Raw genomic sequence first — 19,037 nt, 5'->3', positions numbered from 1 at the left:
AGCAAGTGTCAGGATCTGTGACTTCTCTGGCAGGAATCAGTTGTGCATCTTTTTCAGGGGAAATAAGTGCAACATGATTTCTCACTCTTCTGTGATTAGATCTTCTAGCTACTAGTTTCCAGTTTCTAGGCAATTCTCGCATTTGTCCCCTCTGTTTTTGCTCTGCTCTTTAGGAAAGAGCTATACATAGCTGACCTTTTTGCCCCTGTATTTCTGGACCTCCACTCTGGGGAAGACTTTTGAAAATTTTGGAGGAATTAGGAAGATTAACTCTCCTTTGCTCGTACCAGTGGCCATTTTGCAGTTAGTCCTGATCTGCTCCCTGGTTATGTTGGTAAATCTGATTTTTAAGTCAATTTCTAGAGATTAAGTCCTGCCATGTCTACATCATTGTAATAATAGTGATTCTTGCTTGTATCTAAAAAGCTTAGAAAAAAAGATATTTTTGCAGTTTTTTTACTAAAAAGTTTAATTTCTTCTCTTCAATTGTGGCTTAAGAGTTGACAATCATTTTTAAATTCCACCTGGGAACATTTTGGCAGTTGGTGTGTATTATGGAATGGGGGTGTAATATTCTGAGCATAAAAAATAGCTTAATAAGCATTCTGTACTAGCTTTGCTTTTCAAGGGGTTGCAATATGCAGCCCCTTGTAGAGTGCAGTACAGTAATCTTATCTGGATCATTGCATCCAAGAGCTATCTGGAACAAAACAAAAAACACTGCTTAGATTAATTTGAACTTCCCAATTTAGAAGCTGTTCTGCCCCACGGTCTAGGGCACACCCTGCCAAAGGCTCCTTTTCATCTCCCTGCCTCTCTCGTCTCCCAGCTCTGCATGCTTCTGCCAAACCCATTTTTTCTTGGCCTCATTTGCTGGTCTCCTTAGTAGGACCTTCCCTTTTCTTGTTTGTATTGAAAATGTCTTGGAGGAAGTGCCTGTTATTTGACTGTGTGCTTTTGAAATAAACTGCTGTTACAGTTGAAAGTTGATAGGAAACAGTGCATTCCTGTGCCCTGCCAAAGGTACCGTGCTGCCTGGCAGTCCTTTTGTCTTTCTTTTCTTGTAGTTACAATATCATAACAGGCCTATAAATTATTACACAGTAGGGGATTCTGTCTCACTAACAATAAGCATGATCAAATTGAGATATTTTATTCCCTTTGGTTTTCTAATCTCAGATGCCTTTCTGTCCCTCCAAATTTGTATCCTATTCTGAGTTACAGCTGATAGACCATGGTTTCTAGTCATCCATATTCACTTACAGTTAATTTTCCTGGGCATTTTACATTTGAAAACCTTCATGGCTCATGTTAACTTTAAAATGAAGCAACTATTATTTCATTCACCTTACAGTTAAAGGAGGAACCAACCTTATGTCAGGAAGAGGTGGAACAAAACAGCTCATGTGTTTCATGAGTGGCAGTCTGAATCCTACCCACCATGTGTTTGAGAAGAAATGTTATTACAAGATCTCCACCTAATGTAGGAGTATTGAACTATGAATCATTGATATCTCTAAATTAGTCCTGGCAGCTATGAAAAATCTCCATCTATGGAATCATCTCTGCATAATAAACAGTATTTTGCTGTAACCCAGGTCGGTCTTAAAATTCATGAGATCTTTGCTATGTGATTTGAAGCTTTCAAATTTAAATGCCACTTATAGACAAGGTGTAAGAAATATTCTTGACCTTTTTTAAAATGAAGATGATGTCCCTATACCAAAAAAAAGACTTGAGAAAAATCATGAGGGTAATCTGTGGCATGTATGTGTCTACTAAGTCTGTAGTAACTTTCCTGAATTCCCTAGCTGTGGTTGATTCAAATTGTGTGCTTTACTCCATGATCTCTGAGACTGCAAATATATTATAATTTTGTTTTATGATGAAAGATGATATCCTCCTTAAGAGGATATAGGTTTTTTTTTAAAAAAAAAAAATGAATATTTTAGGGATTGTCATAAGATTGTTGGTGCTGGCTGCTTTGCAGAAAGTTGGCCCTATTCTTAGAAACTGTAATTGAGGACGGAGTGTCACATGGCATTGTAAGCATCTGGCATGTCCTTTTGCATCTTTTAATCCAACCTGGCTACGCTGAGATTGTGTTTCTATTCAAAACCTTTTTGATGCATTCTTACAAGGTGGTCTTTAAAAGCTCTTTATCACAAACTCATTATCAAGTTTTCCTTATTCTGAAATCTCAACATTAGGCCAAAGAGGTATGAAAAGGAGAGGTCTTCCTTATGAAGACACTGATGGGTAACATGTATACATGAAGGTTGTCTTAGCGCCCTGTAAAAAAGTCATCCTGCTTTACAAGAAATGTCTGTTTCATGGTTGTCTGAGTTTTAAGTCCATGCAGTTTTGCAAAGTATTTTAAAAGTATGCCAGTAAATACATTAATTTGAGAAAAGAAGTCATATATAATGAAGCACAAAACTTGACAAAAACACGTTATCAAGTTGTCATGGCATTACATGTCTTGAATATGTAATGAAGCATGCCATGAAATTTTGAGGAAGTGCTCTCAAAAAGAGTAAGCAGTGATTAGTCTTGGCAACACATTTTTGTTCATCTGGTGAAACTCCCAAATATTTTTAGAGTTGCTGAAATAAGATATATGAACAACACTGAATAGTTCAGAAGGGATTTTGTTTGAGGTAGATGACTTTGAAATCAGAGCCACAAGACAGTCAAGCAGTGATTATTTTTTCAGTGTCTGGATGCAGATCTGGAAATCACTGTCTTGATCTTACTTAATTTTAGGGAAAAGGTGTGGATGCTACAATGTGTATTTTGGCAGCCGTAGCTATTAGTGCAATGCATTACTCGAGGGAGGTGATCCTGCCCCTCTACTCAGCCCTGGTGAGGCCGCATCTGGAGTACTGTGTCCAGTTCTGGGCTCCACAGTACAAGAGGGATGTGGAGCTGCTGGAGAGAGTCCAGCGCAGGGCTACAAGGATGATCAGGGGCCTGGAACATCTGCCCTATGAGGAGAGGCTGAGGGAGCTGGGCCTGTTCAGCCTGGAGAAGAGAAGGCTGAGAGGGGATCTAATCAGTGTATATAAATACCTCAAGGGAGGGAGTGCAGAGGACGGTCATGGTATCTTTTCAGTGGTGGCCACTGATAGGACTAGAGGAAATGGCCGGAAACTGAAACATCAAAAATTCCATAGGAACTTAAGGAAAAATTTCTTAACAGTGAGGGTGACAGAGCACTGGAACAGGCTGCCCAGAGAGGTTGTGGAGTCTCCTTCTCTGGAGATCTTCAAAACCCGCTTGGACGCAGTCCTGTGCCACGTGCTTTAGGTGTCCCTGCGTATGCAGGGGGGTTGGACTAGATGATCTCTAGAGGTCCCTTCCAACCCTAAGCATTCTATGATTCTATGATTCTATGAATGCATTAAATTCTGCAGCAATACTGGACAATTGCCAACCAAGGTTTGCAATATTGAAACTAGGATTTGTCCTTAAAAAACTACAGTTTAGAAGGTGGAAAAGTATAAGACTAAAATTATTTTAGCTTATTAAAATAACCATAATTATTTGTAAAATTCTTCAAAAATGCAGTATCATGTTTGAGCATTTCATTTTTTGCAGTCAGTGTTAAAACTTTGTGATTTGATTGTTCAGGAAAGAAGAAACAAAAAAAAAGGGGAAAAGAACAAAGCAACATTAACATTCTATTATACAAAATAAGCGATATAACTGTTTAATGCAATAAGTCAGAATTATTGGTTCCCTCTCTGACCCAGATTTTGTTTAATATTCTGTTTCTTTATGCTGTGTGTTTGCACTTTGTATTTGGGCAGGTGTGAGCTTGTTCTTGTCTGTTTACTAAATGTACATGGACTTGTTCTGCCGGTGCCTCAAGCTGCAAGGAAGCACGCAATCGCATTAGTACAGTGCTGAGCCCGCACTAAGCTCATGGAGTCACATGGATTTATTTTATTTAGGAATTTGGGGCAGGGCAAGGTTTGCTTGTCGTTGCGTTCAGTATAAATAATCCCAGGCATATCTACTCTAAATAATTAGGATTGCGCTGAATTAATTAGTGCTTTGAGATCTCAGGAGTGCGGTGCAAATTAGTCACATAAATACTTTCACGTTTTAAAGTATTTCCTCTAATTTTTCATCTTGGCTAGGCATATGGTCCCTCTGAATCGAGGAACATTTTTCAGACTTGTTGAACTGAATGCAATAAAATCATACGTGTACCACGGTCACAATTAAAGTCACAATTATTGTTTATTCTAAGCATTCATTCTACCAAATGACAAATGTTTCTGTTTTAATGAGAATATAATTTCTGATGGAGCATTTCCCTGAAGCCAGTAAGCTTAATCATATGTGTATTTCAACAGATGGAGAATTTATTCCTGCCTCTGACATCTCTGAATGTATTATTATCTATTTTAACCTAAAAAGGAAGACTCAAGTAGTCTTTCACATAAGCTTGACCAGATTTGATTGGTTTTAATGATTGGTTTTAAATCTCTTAATTGTAGACTACATTTTATCTGTAGCAGAACAAATCAAAACCTTCACCTAGAGAGTCCTGAACTTTGGTAATGGTCTACTCTGAGTTTGAGTTTATCATTCAGGGCAACTCTAGTTTTTGATTTTGATATTTACTGTAATTTCACAGCTATGGACAGTATGCTCCAGACAAGTTTTTACATTATTTAAGTAAAATCCAATAGAAGTATGCAATATTTATTAGTACTTTTGTTATTCCTGTGTCTTAATTGTAATTTTATTATAGCCATATGAATTTTCATAAACCTTTTAATTATATTAAATTTGTAATTTGACTAAGAGATCAGCTAAACTGGAATTGTAATAAAATTAGTAAGTAGAACATAAGTTTTCCTGTCTGTGATACCTCCAGGAGATGGATTTTGTATATTGAAAAGTTATACCTCTCCTTTGCTTACAGAAATGAATTTATTTTATATTTTGAGGTTTAATGAATGTGATATAAATGTATACATACTGCTCAATGTGTATATTTATATATATCTATATTTATATGTTAGCTTTGCAGTCTTTTCCACATATGGAAGAATTTTTTGAGATCATGTTTAGCTGTAGAAACCTCTCCCCCTCACTTCCCCTGAATGTGTGTGTTAGAATATACAACACTTATATAGAGGTTTACATTTATCTTGTATTTCTTCCTAGAAAAATTAGCTGCCACCATCATAGTCTAAAATAGGTCTTTAGACCAGCTGAAAGAGCCAAAAATGCATTTCTGGGAGACAGTAACTTGATAACAAAAGTTGCATATCTGGGGCTTTTAAAGTTGGTTACTTAAGTGAGATAACATGTCACAGGCTTTCACTACAAAGGGACTATAAATTTTTGCATTGCAAATCTGATTTCACGGACCACTTCTTGTAAGGGGCATTGAGTTTCTGCTTCATCTAGTGATAAAGCTTTAAAATGCATGAGTATCTGAAGATACATCTTATTCATGTTAATGCTAGTCTGGGCATTGTAAAGCAAGTGGTCAGAAACAGTCCTTTCCCTCCCCTCATCACTGGTATTTATATTTGTCTATCACTTAACTATATAAAAATAATGATTTTCATAATTGGATTTTACATGGTTATTTGTGATCTCCTTCTGTTTGTAAATAGTGACATAAATCCATAATGCTGAAGGAATTTTTAAGATTTTTTCAACTTTTTAAATATACAAGAGAAGTATAAAATAAAAACCTTATAAAGCTCTCTGCACAAAGCCTAGAATAAATCCACTGTGACTCTTTCCATACAGGCTTAATTCTTCAAATGATTCAGGCACAGAACACTCTGCAGTCAGTTGTTCGGTGTATGGAGAGCTTGTGAGGTTAGGTTCTCAGCTATATTTGCTCTTGTGCATTTCCTATAAATGGAGCAGTGGATAAAATTCTCTCTTAGCTATAAAAGATTCTGATTTTAGGACAAGTTCTTGAATTTAAAGAAAAGTCATTACTTAGCAGCTAGATTTCTGTTTCATAAGTGGAAATTAATATCTGTAAATGTAATTGTTTGCTGTAAGCAGGACGGTTTCACAGTCGAGAGCTGGTAGTTACATGTTTAATGAACCATTAGCCACAGACAATAAGTAGAGTGGGGTAAATCAGTCATCAGAAAGTTAGTTCAAGAGATGAGCAGGTTATCACTAGATTTATTTAACCAAAGTTAAGATGTTAATTCTTAGCAAGCCGGCACATGAAAGGGAAATGTGATGAGCCTTGTTAGGCAGGGTGTTCTACTGTGAGAAAAGAACCAGAAAAGCTTAACCCATCAAGTTTTACTGTTGCCTGTGTATGGAAAGCTTTTTCTTAAAAGATTAGGATTTATAATTATATTACTTAAAGCATGGATTTTGTAAAGACACTTGCATGCCATTACTGGTGGGATCTATGTGTAGTAGTTGAACTTCATGAATGTATTTGCTGTCTGGTCTCTGAGTCAGTCTGGTTTACTGTAGTCTTCAGATTTGGTGGTGCTGGTAATACCCCAGAGAGCCTCAAATAATGCCAGATTTTGCATTTCTGAGTTACTCTGCATTAGTGTTTTGTTTATGATAGAATGCATATTTGAAGGCAGTTTCCTGAAAATTCGCAGTGCAGTTGCTGCACTGTGGTTCCTCCCTGGAACCAGTTCTGGAGTGTGGACACTGGATTCCTTTGCTGAACAGAAAGATGAATTGCAAGAGGTAACTCCACACAGTCAAATGCTAATGAGAATTCAGTCTCTTGAGTGAGACCAGAATTAATTCAGTGTGTGCCTCCAAAATGTGTATGCTATAGTCGCTGGTCCTCAGCACTGGCTGCACTGCTCTATAGAGTAGTTGCTATTGCAACACTGCTAAATATAACCTGCAACCAGTTTACCTTCACCAGTCATCAAAACTAAGCAGAGCAGTTATGAACAGACTAATAATTTCTGACATGTGATGTGTTAACAATTTTTAGACATACTTAATCATGTGTACCATGATTAAAGTTATCTCTTGTTTCTAGTCTTTTGTTTATAGTCATTTATCTCAAGGCCACTGTCTCAAATTTACTATCAAAACTGATGAACCTGAAAGAACTGAAGGCTGTGAAATCTGCTGCAAAGCTTGTACTGAGATATACTTAAATATTAAAATAAAATATATCTTTATACAAGCTTTCTACATCTCTATACAGTGTTTTCTGAGCACTACTCTAAGTTTCTGATTTTGCTCCTTTGAAGCCTACTGACTTTTTGTCATTATGTTTAGTGGCAGTTGGATCAGAACTGTATTTAGTAACATCAAATGTTTCTGTTGAAGATACCGGGCAGTATTAGCAAGTATGTTAAGAAATTGCCTTGTGAGAAAATAGGATTAGCAAAAAGCTAAGATAAAATCAAATAATGAATAATTTATAAATACCCCTACCATTTAATATCTTACTATTTTGAATTTGTAGTAATTTTATGGTAATTAAGCCTGCATATTACTTTGTAAATTCAATTGATGTTTCTTGAATTTGTTTTTTTCTTCATTCATGTTGTAATTCAGATTTTGTTGTGCAGTTTCTGTCATTTAAATTCTTGACCTCACAAACCAATGAAAGATCCTAGTGTAAAAAACAATTAATGTACACAAACAATCAAAAATTGCTTGATTATGCTTTATTGTTTAAAAGAGCCCTAGACTAATGATACATGCTGATACGACCAAGCATTCTGTTGGAAGCCTCCGATCCAATATTAATAAATAATAAGGCATAACTGCAGTTTTTATTTTGCATGTCAAGAATATAAGCATAGGTAAGCAACTTAATTTGTCTCAGGACATCAGTGAAGAATTTTTTTTACAGTCCTCATTATATGCTTGTTTCGAGGTACAAACCCTTACATTCTTGACCAAATAGTTTCTAAGTTTCTAAGTTAAACAAATGAAAGCTTCAGTCTCGATTAAGTACCAGTGCTTTTGGGCGGTTCTTCATGAAGACAAATATATACGAGCTACAACAGAAACTTAGGATGTGCACCATTAAATATCTGCTACTTAGTAAAGTCAGAGACAGCAGGATGACTAAGGTAGCAGGCAGTCTTATCTCCCAGTTTGGAGTCCGTGTGAAGGAAGTGTAGTGCTGCCTTGAAAACAGTCTGTATGCATAATTAAAATAGCTAAGGTCACAGATTCTTTTAGTATTCCTTGAGGATCTTGCATCTGTACATTCTAGTTTCTGCTAAATCAAAAAGTGTCAGCATTTATAATGATTTTCGAAATGAAATTATGGATCTCTGGTTTCATCTTATTTCTTTAAAGAAAAATGAGGTCAGTACATTACCTAGCATCAAAAGTGCTATAATTAACTATTACAAACATTGACATAATGCATAATAGAGCACATAATTATAAAAGGCTGGGCGTTTTTGATAGGAATTCTGAGATGGTGAGCTCTGCTTGTGTCAGTGTAAATGTTAAAATGCTATTTATCTTCTCTAAAAAATCAGGGTGTGGAATTGAAAACAAAGACATGTTTTCTGGGGTAGATGTTATTCAAGTCCAAAACGTTTCATAGATACCATTTTTTTAAAATAAGACAACACGCTGAGACTGGCTTAGTGTTTTTTTTATAGTTAAGGAAGTTAGAAACCAATGAAGGGTGGCGGTTCAGTTGGCCATCTAATAGATCACAGTGTTTAATTTTTTTAGGAACTTAATATTAAGTTATTTAATAATATTAAATGAAATTAACAAATACTTAATAAAAAGGTAAAGAATAAGATCGTGGCACAGACATTCTCACCAAAGCAGATGTGAAAATAGAGATGAAAGAGCATTATAGTAAAATTTGTAGACATTAAAGCTTTAAAGCCGAAGCAGACTGCTGTTGTGATGTAGGCCTGGCCACCCAGGAATTTCTTCATCAATTTTTTTTTTAACTGCAGCTCAACATGTCTTTTAGCAAGTGACTCAGCTTCAAGTCATCCAGAATTGATGGTGCTTTGACTAAATCAATACTGAGTTTAGATACACTAATGTAACATATGTGCCATATTTCTAGTCTATGTCCTGTAAATGTCCACGCAGCTTTTGCTTCAAGAGATAAGACCGTCTACTTTTCTTCCTAGTAGTGATCAAGTCATCATTTAATATTTCCTGAGTGACCAAGTAGGTGAAATCCCATGCAAACTTACTGTTCAATATTTTCTGTAGCTCAAACCTGAATACTTTTCCTTATCCAAAGGACTCTCTATTTAATAAAAAAGATAGCAAGTAATTTTGACAGGACCAATACTCTATAAAGCTATACTGATTGACATTAACAGGGCTCCAGTTTTAAATTTATTGCTTATTGTATAGGAGGATCAGTGTCAAACTGTGTAGTCTGTAATTTCCCGTAATAGTTTTCAAAAATATTTGACAATATTTGATTTTTCAAGTTTTCTAGAACTCTGCCAAAGAGGGAGAGCACACAAATAAATAAAGTAAAAAATGAATAACTGGCTTTTTAAAGAATTAAAATGCACCAAACAGCAGAACAGCTGTATGTCATTAGAAAGGCTCATTTGGGAACATACAGAGTTCCCCACTTTGTTGATTTCTGCTGTTTTTAAAGATATCACCAAAGATTAACCTAATGTGTTCTGTTAGTGAAATAGGATCAAACTACTCAGTGGAAATGAAATCCTTCAGTCTTTCTTCAACCTTTACTCTGGCAAAAGTCTTGTCAGCTTCAAAGTCACTTCAATTAAAACTAGTAGGCCTGAATAAAAGTGACTCCTGTAGAAGTCAGTGCGAAGGACTCATTTTCAATGAGGCAAATCCAGCTCATTGGATGTTTTGCAGACTCTTTGCTTCAGACAGACACAAGCATATTCAGGTCTCGTAGTTGTTTTCTGTTGGAGTTGTGCAGACCATATAACTGTTCCAAGTTAACTGTAAAAAAATTTTCTGTTCTTCTGTGTTAAATGATAACTAAGTTCATAGTGGACTTGCAGATTTCTTTACTTAATTCAGCAACATGCAAGACATCAATCTTAACATCTGGTTTTTAATAGCACTTGACATCTGGGAGCTCTTTTTTATTCCTGGAATGGACTAGGAACAGTAGTGATACTGGCAGTGTGTATTTTCAGGCTAAAATTCCTGTCTGTTTCAATCATAATTAATTACCAGTCGTTTTATTCAGTTTTAGTTTTTAGGTATAATTAAGTGCTAGAAATACGTTACACCAGGTAACTTTCAGAGTTTTGAAACTATAGAATGTAATCTTTAACATTTCTAAAATATTAATGGGTGAATTTTAAATGATAAATTATTTGATTTTTCAAATGTGAGTTAAATGAAAAAAGTGTTGTGCACCTCTATATTCTGAAAGCTTGGCATCGTGTCAGAATTTGGCACATTTAAACCATTAGATTTATGTTTATCTTTCACAGAATATTAATGTTTAATCATTCATTCACTATATGCACAGACACAAAGGAGATTTCTGAACAAATATATGTGTGTGCATCTGTCTGTGTGTATATAAAGAATTATTTTAAAAAACATATTCTTCAGTAGACATACTCACGGAAGAATTACCTGAACGTTTAATTTTTCTGATTTGTTTTATTTTATTTTTAACCTTAGGTTTATAATAAATAACATTATTTCTTTTATTTATTTATTGTGTATTTATTTTGTTATATGTTTAATATATTATATATTTATTATATTATCTGTATTTCTCAGTATATCTATACCAAATAATCCTTTTTGATATAAATTCATGAAATTGTTTTTTTTTGTATTTACCATTTGTTATCTAGCATTAAAACTCTAGATAAATGAATGATTCTAACAATACTAAAATGAAAAAGTAAATTGTCTCGCACTATTCAACATTATGCAGCATTTACCTACTGCTTAAGTGACAGATTTGATTGATAGCATGTTAAAGTGAACTTCACTAATGACATATTTTTTGATTCTTCGGCATTTTTCTTTATCTTTTAACCTTACAGAATGTAAATCTACTTGATTATAATAATTACTTTGCTTACTTACGAGGTTTAATCTACTTCTGCTGTAAATGTTAATTTGAATTGCCTACAATTAAAAATAGATTATCTTTTAATATTTAATCTATAATCTACATCCTACACAGTATTTTAACTGGGTGGGAAAACGTTTACGGTGTTGTTCTTGTTTTTTGGTTGCCATAGATGCAGATTCTTGTATATGCAACACAGACTTGTTATGTTGTTTTCACTTGCTTGCACTGAAATAAATCATGTTTTGAACAGCCAAAATTGGTGCATGTTAACATGCACCAAAGTAACTAACCTTTTCTTCTTTCATTCCAATGCTAACTTCTTCACTGTGCATCTCCTAATGCCTGGCACACAGGATGATGAGGAGGGTATATGGGCATAGCCATTCCTATAAACCAAAGTTCCAGTTTTGTTTTGAGGGGTGAGAAACAATCTTTTATATCTCTTTTAAATTGTGATCTATTCTTATTGTTTAATTTTAAACTGCATTGAACTATATGTTTCTTGAAAAATGTGTCTGTAAACCATGTAAAAATGTTTTCTTACATGCAATGAACAATGAGAAGCTGTGTCTATGGTTTTTAATGGTTTAATTTTTTTATAGCTTGTTATGCTTTTAAAGGAAATGTAGTTCTCTGTATCTGTCTAAACATTTCCCTGTGCTTAGTAGACAAGGGTTTCTTTAAACTGATATTAACTTGCTTTAAAATAGATCATATCAAAAATCGCCTCAAGAAACTGGTAGTATCTTTCTAGACAAAGTAAGAAAGTTTGTTGCTTAAAAATGTTTGCCAGAGATTAATTATGCAGTACACTGGAATATATTATTATGCATGGAAAAAAATGAGGCTACATATTAAATCTGGTAGACAAACATCCATAAAATAGGTTGATTTTGATGTTTTAGAATAAAATAGAACTGCAGCTTATTTTGCTTAATTCCCTTTCAGTTATGAGTAGCTACTAAGTTGTCACTAGGTGTCAGGTACTGATCAGTGCAGGTCTGCGTTTTGGGGCACTTGCCTTTGAAGCTCTGCTTTGTCGCCAGCTCATCAGCCCTGTGCTCCCTTAACACTTAATTGTGCCCTAACTGTGGCAGTCTAAGAGTGTCCCGCTTGGTGGGCACCTGTCAGAAACTGTGGCTCATCTCCCAGCTCTTTCTACCATCAGAATATTTAATAATTGCAACTCTTTGTTTGTTTGCTTGCTTGCTGATTCAATTTTAAATGGCATATCATGCTTGTAGAGGTGGTATGTATGACCTCTGTGTATATGGACACACATTGCATTTGGTAACAGTACAAAACAATGTGACTCATATTCTAGCTTTTTTAGTCATGTTTTCTTCCTGTTTGCAAATAAGGAATCTTAAATAGAACCTTATCTTTTTCTTTTTTTTTTCCACATAAAACTGTAGAAAATGATTTTTAGGTGTTGTTACCTAAATAATTAGCAGGTTTTTTAACTGCAGCTGCATGATAATAGCAGGTTAGGTTTTCATCATTGTTCTTCCACCTTCCAGGCACCGGTTTATTTCCTATTTAAAAACATACATTTATCTTGGACCCTTTTATGCAATTTCCACAGTATCGTTATATATCAAGCCCTTGAATAATACATTATTTGCTCTTTCTTTTCAAGTAGAGGGTAGGCAAAGTCTGTTCTTGAGACTGAACTCGCACTTACTCCTGTGCTCTCGTGCAGGAAAGTTTATCTCCCAGGTGAGGATTCACACCTTCTTTCCTAGGGAAAACAATCAACTTAGGTCCCAAGCTTTTCTGAAAATATGCGTAATACTTCTAAATTTCTTCATCTTCCATCTGTAAATATATCTTGATCTTTGAGTAGAAGTAAAATTTACATTGTAAAATTTGTGAAGATAGTGCAATCCTGGAATCCCTCTAGTAGTAATAAGCACGATCATTGCATACAGTTGCTTTGCTACAAACCTGGTAAAACACCATTGTGATTAGCTGATTCAGTCTGAATTCATACCAGTATATTTATCTGATTTTGCTCATCCAAAAATATTTTTATTGGCTGGAAAAAAGTATATAACAAGTTCTTTCAAAATAGAAACATATGCATTTCTTATGATTTATTTAAAAAAAAAAAGAGAGAGAGAGTACAGGTGTGAGTGACATGTTTTGGCAGTGATCCTGACTCATATTTTTAACTAGGATTTTTTTTTTAATTCTATTCACTTCAAATAAACTACTATGACAACATCAAGCTCTTTTTCATATCTTGATACATAGCTATGATTTACAAAAAAAAATGGAGTGAGAAAAATTTGTGAACCATCCATCTAGAGTTGGTAGATGAGGTGAAAGGGCAATGTTCTCTTTCAGATTTTTTGCTTTCTCTCCATTTTATTTTGAGTTTGAGAACAGTGATTCTAAAGCCCTTCCATTCTTTGTCTCAGTTGTAAAATTATGCTTAATATTCATACGCCCCATACGATGCAAGCTCCCTGTTTTATCCATAGGAATTACTCCTTTCCTGTCCTTAGTAGAATCCAGGCCCTTTTGAATTTGTTTTGCTGTTAAAGAACAGAAGAGAGTGTTTCAGAGAATAAGGTTTTGCTCCTTCTCCCAATGTATTGTCTTCATGTCTTGTCTTCATGTCTCCACTAAACACCTTCCCTCTTCCCTCACTTTTTTATGGAGTTTATTTTCTGCCTTTTTAATTGATTGGTGTGTTGTGTGCGATTGCAAAAGCTCCAGGAGCAGGCTCAAGGCAAACAGGAGGAACGTGTCATGGGGAGTGCAGAGGCAGTGGGAAGGCCTAGCACAGATCCCTGACTAATAGGTGCAAGATTGTTAATCTGCTTATTTCAGTAATTAGTTACTTGATTTTACTTCATTTCATGGACTATTGTGAAATAAGAATTTATTTATTTATTTATTATGTAATGTGGGCACACATTGCTAACAAATTGTCAGTAATTTTAATGGGATTCTCATAAATTCATCCTCCTCTCTGATTTTCCTGTGTCCCAGCTCTTCAAGACCATTTTTTCTCCTGCTGCCAACAATCCTTCTTTGCAAGCTGCATTTTCTTCTCTGAGGATCTTGACTGAGAAAAGGAAACAGCCTCCAGTCTTTAAAATAATAACTTCCAGTATTTACTGACTCTTATTAGCTAGTAAATGAATGACAGTTGTGGTGTTGTTTTTTTTTTTTCCCCTGATCTACCTGGTTTGTTTCCATTTTGTTTTTCAATGTGATGCAGTCAGAGCCCTAGAAATATTTGTTACTCACATTTTTAATATCTTGTTAGCAAGTGTGCAATTAAAACATCTTTTAAAACAGCCATGAGATTCAGCTGCTAATTTTCTTGCACCTTGATTTTTCAGAGCTGAATTTGTATTTGTGGAAATTGGTGTCTATGGCTATGAATGAATAGATTTTTTTTAAAATGTAAAATCTACTTTTTCTCTTGGGTTACTCTATTGCCATGTTTTGATAGACAATAGCAGCATTAAAACATTTCTAGGAATGGCTTCAGACAGGATGTGGTGGAACTAACTGTTATGTTTCCTCTTTCACTCACCTTTCATGACTACTGACAGAAACATTTAACTACAAAGACCACACTAAGAGTGTGTTTTCCATTTACCAGATAGCCCATACTTTTGGCTGAAAACTAGACTAAGCAGTGTCATTTAAATTCTTGAGAATTCATTGATTTTTTTCCTTTATTTCAGTAAACAGGAAATACATGGGTAGATAAAACATTAATCCAATTAATAAATTCATGTAGTTGGCCAGAAATAAGCTTGAATCTGTGGTAAGTGGTAAGCAACCCCTTTGGAAGTGGTGTGACTAACTAGGCTCTCTGAAGAATGGTCCTCTAGTTTGTATGCACTAGTGTGAACAGTTGTTCATTCAAGATAGCCTGATAGTTGGGTATAAAGGGTGTCATGGAAAACGCTTCAGTCGGATCTTTCACCTTCTTAGACATCGAAGACAGCCAGCTAGGAGACTCATACGTCATTAGTTGCAAACCTTGGACCTGCTCCTTTTAAGCATGGCTGAGGAGGCTCAAGTGTCACAGGAGAGCAGCATAGGATGAAGGTGGAGCTAAATACCACCTGGATGAGACTGTTACCCATTAAGAAACAGACATTGATGGGGAAATATATCCAGGGAATTTGGTAGCAAGTGTAACCATCCTATATAGCAGATTGTTGAGGCTTCCTAAAACAGGATGTCTCCCCTTCATCTCACCCTCACAAGTAGAGGGAATCATAGGGTGATATTTTAAGAACTAAGCCTATGCAGCAGTGTGTCCCGGGTACCTGAAGCCTTGTGCCTTCCAGAAGACAGGATTCATGGCACAGCTGTGGTGTGGGTAGGACATGAGCACTCGCTCTTTGCTGTCCACTCCCTACCCCTAAAGTGGAGGGAGTCACAGGAGAACCTTTGGGACCAGTTGTCCATGTACATTTGTAACAGCCATCACCACAAAGCCTGGTTTCAGAATATTTTTTTATGCAGTACTATCAAACTTATTCTTTGAGAGCTGTGAAGTAAATGAGGCATTTCAGAAGATGTGTAGGAGTGTTTGGACAAGTTTATGGTCTGTTATATCCTTAGGACAGGGCTGTCTTTACCCCTGAAGCAGAGAGGGACTGCATCGTGGGCCCATCACCAAGGCAGGCCAGTGGTTTTGTAACTAGGACTATAAAGCTAGTCTCCTAAAATTGGACTTAGGAGCCTAGCATCAAGACTTTGTTTAAAAAAGCTTGACTTAGTAGTCACCGTGGCACAAGTGTCATTCAGTAAGAAGCCCCTTCGAGGCAGGAATCACCAGCAGACTGGGGGAACAGAGGCCCGATGCAGGGCCTGTGTGTGTTCACTGGTGGCTTCTACCTGCTGGGTGGGTTTTGTGTGAGCTGCAGGGAAGGACAAGGCCTTTATAAAACAAATGCGGTGCCAGCTCTCTTGCTGGTAAGATTTGCTGAACAGCTTGCTTTCAAGATGCCCATACTTCAAAGCATAACAATTTGGTCATGTTGCTATAAACAGATATGTTTGAAGACTATTAGCTATTGTTCTGCTTTTTATTTTCATTATTTCAAGCTAAGCCTTTTTTGTAAACATATGTATTTTTTTTGTGCAGGGATATTAGCTGTTCAGCCTGTTTTGGAAAAAGCATATTGACTTCAGAAAAAGTCTCAGTAGCATGCAAAGCAATGGAAAAATAAGGAACCTGATTGTTTGCAGTGTTCATTTTAATTCTCTCATGGAGTGTGTGAATGCTTGCTCTATGCTTAATTAGCTAGATGCGTGTTGCTCTGCCGACTGGAGCCCAAGGGCATTTGGGATTTGGGATTTTTTTTTTTTTAGATGATTGTTGCTCTACTGCAATTTGGTGTTTTTGCTAAACAAAAGGAGGAACTTCCCCAGAGATATTTCTTTTTTTAAACTATGGATAGACTTATGCCTAGTTGTCGTCTTTCTTGTTGCAATTTTTTTTATTCGTAATAAAAGATGTATGTAGCTTTTATTTTAATGGGGAAACTTTGAATTAATTTAAGTTTTTTTTTTCCTCCTTCTTCCTTAAGGATACCATTAATAATAATAGTATTTCCAGCAGTCATTGTCCACAGTCAAAAACAGAGGATTTTTATTAAAAGTAGATTACAATTTGTTTAGATGCATTTACAAGCGTTTTTTGTTTTGTTTTTGGAGTATGCCCTGGAAATATGTGTGTCAAATGACAAACATGCGGAATGTTTGCTCTGTTTGCTATGGAATGGAAGTAACTAAAATAAAGGACTTTTTTAAAAAATTAATTTTCTATTACAGCTCTGAGAGAGCCCAATATGTTACAGAATTAAGGTCAGAAGTTGAAACCCTGGGCATGTTAAAGTCAATAAGAGTTTTATTTGTTTCAGTACTATTAAGATTTCACTCAGATCGTTAGGACTGTTTCCATGTTTTCATTTGTCCATAATCTTAGTAGAAAACCATCTGCACATATAGGTATGTATGTGTATGCATTCTCTAAAAGATTTGGACAAACTGGATATCTTTTAGTCCATCAGGCATTTATCTTATCTTACCTCTGGTATTTATGAGACACCAAATAACACTCATGTCTAGCTATAGGTTTTTATTGTATAAATTCAATAGTTTTATGTCTGTCACTTGTATTTTAGCTGTGTAAATCAGTCCATTCTGTGTGAACTTTGGCCTCGGCTTCTCCAGTGCAGGTGCAGAAGGTGTGCAAACAGTCTGGAAATGTAGCTGATGAGCTGAACTTCAAAGCTTTTGATGTAGTGAGCCTAAAGACAACACTCTCAGGGCCTACAATCATCAGCCTTGCCCTTTTATGCTCTTCCATAATAAAAATAAATAACACACTTCAGCAAATTTCAGCACCTTAGAAAGTGAGAAAGGGCGTTGTGTATGTGCATGGATAAACTTTGTTCTTCGGTAATCTTTGTTTGAGAAGTTATATTTCATGTCGAACAGGAGTAGATTATCAATGGTTTCATGCTGAAAGAGATTAAAATCTAGATACAGTTTGATATCCAAAGCTTGAAAAATTTAGTTAAAAAATGTTTCATCGAAAAATTATGAATGGCAGTTTGTTGTGTTGAACTTATTCCTACCGGTATTTGTGTGAGCTTGTGAAATGTTATTGTTCTCAGAAACAAAGACTTTCAAGAGGTTGTTTGTGAATATTAGTGTAAATCAATCTGGAGCTAATTGCACGGCCTTCCTCCTGGAAGGTCTGAGGATATTTGGAGGCAGAAATGCTACCTGACTTAATGACCTAATCGTATCAATCAGTTTAAATGACTGGGACTTTTAAATGTGCAGATTTTACAATTGGAATCTAAAATATGTGAAAAACTGTGAATTTTGAACAAGCATTAGATTTATAATTTGTTTATGAAAAGAATAATATATATACTGCAATGGAGTGCAGAATATAATGCATGGCCTTACAAATTTCTCTAGTATTTAGTTTTTAATAAAAATAAACATATAAATATCCTGTTAGTTACAATACTATAATGCCTCTTCTTTCTTAATTCATTTTGCTGTCCTGACTGAATATGTTTCTGATTACCTCAATGAAAAGCTCTGAAAAGTGCTGATTTTTATTATAGCGATCCAGTCTCAGCAGCCGCAGGACCAGGAGCCAGGCTTTGAGACACTTGACTCTCTCACACTTTGTGTTATGCAGGCAGTGATTTCCTGTGCAGAGTTTCAGATCAGGCAGGTGCAAGTAAATGAAACATCGCTGCAGCTTCATGTGAGTGTGATGCCCAGAGCTCATATTCAGATGAGCCAGTTACAGGCACAATAAATAAATGAATAAATAAATAAAGGCCAGAAAAGCAGTGAGCTGTTTCAGTATGTGTGAGCTACCAGCATAGCCGTGCCAAAGAAAAGGCATTGGGCTTGATGGATTATCTTGAGCCTTGAATTTGAGCCATGAGTCAGTGACTGAAACATGCTGATTTATGCATCACCTGAAGCAGAGTGCAAGGTAAAAATCTGGGAGAGATTTTTATTCATGAGATGCAATAATTTCAGTTTCTGGCATCTTGAGAATGTTGCTCAGACAACATTATGCTGTTTGTATACATGAGCTCTAGTAGCAAATGTTGATGTAGTAGATTAGAAATGCCTGTAAATAGTCCTTATTCCTCTGTACTGTCGCAATCTAATGAAGCATCTATTTAGGCATCAGTATTCTCATTTATTTCAAGAAGCTGTTTTGCTGATTGCCTCTTCTGAAGAGATTGATAGGCAAAGAGCAGTTTGATTTGCTGATGAAGTAACTGATAAAGTCACTTCATCAGCAGATCAAGATATGTTACTAATGAAGTAACGTAACACATGTACACCCCATTAGGTTCAACCTGATCTACAGAAATTGTGACCCATTTTAATTAGATAAATATATATTATATATATGTTTAAGGCCTTTAAATGTGTGCGTGAACATTGTGTTTTTAATTCGAGACTAATGCCTACCTACTGTGCTTAAGAC

At 35.6% G+C, this 19,037-nt stretch overlaps 1 protein-coding gene across 9 annotated transcripts in view; it reads left to right on the top strand.

Moving 5' to 3' along the window:
* The window catches only part of ERC2 (ELKS/RAB6-interacting/CAST family member 2), a 412,632-nt gene that overhangs the window by 294,909 nt on the left and 98,686 nt on the right, over positions 1-19,037 (top strand). For all 9 annotated transcript variants that reach the window (XR_015913795.1, XR_015913794.1, XR_015913793.1 and 6 more), the window contains one exon: positions 11,374-11,439. Coding sequence is in view for 1 of the 9 variants with exons in the window: in XM_088532042.1 (XP_088388168.1) it covers positions 11,374-11,400 (27 nt within the window). In the remaining 8 variants the exon portion in view is untranslated. The remainder of the gene's footprint in view (positions 1-11,373; positions 11,440-19,037) is intronic.

Source organism: Tinamus guttatus, unplaced genomic scaffold, assembly GCF_059628265.1.
Source record: "Tinamus guttatus ecotype Peru unplaced genomic scaffold, ASM5962826v1 Tinamus_guttatus_pri_ptg000451l, whole genome shotgun sequence".
Classification (NCBI taxonomy): domain Eukaryota; kingdom Metazoa; phylum Chordata; class Aves; order Tinamiformes; family Tinamidae; genus Tinamus; species Tinamus guttatus.
Note: the sequence above shows the minus strand (reverse complement) of the source record. Positions and strands in the feature narration are given on the sequence as shown.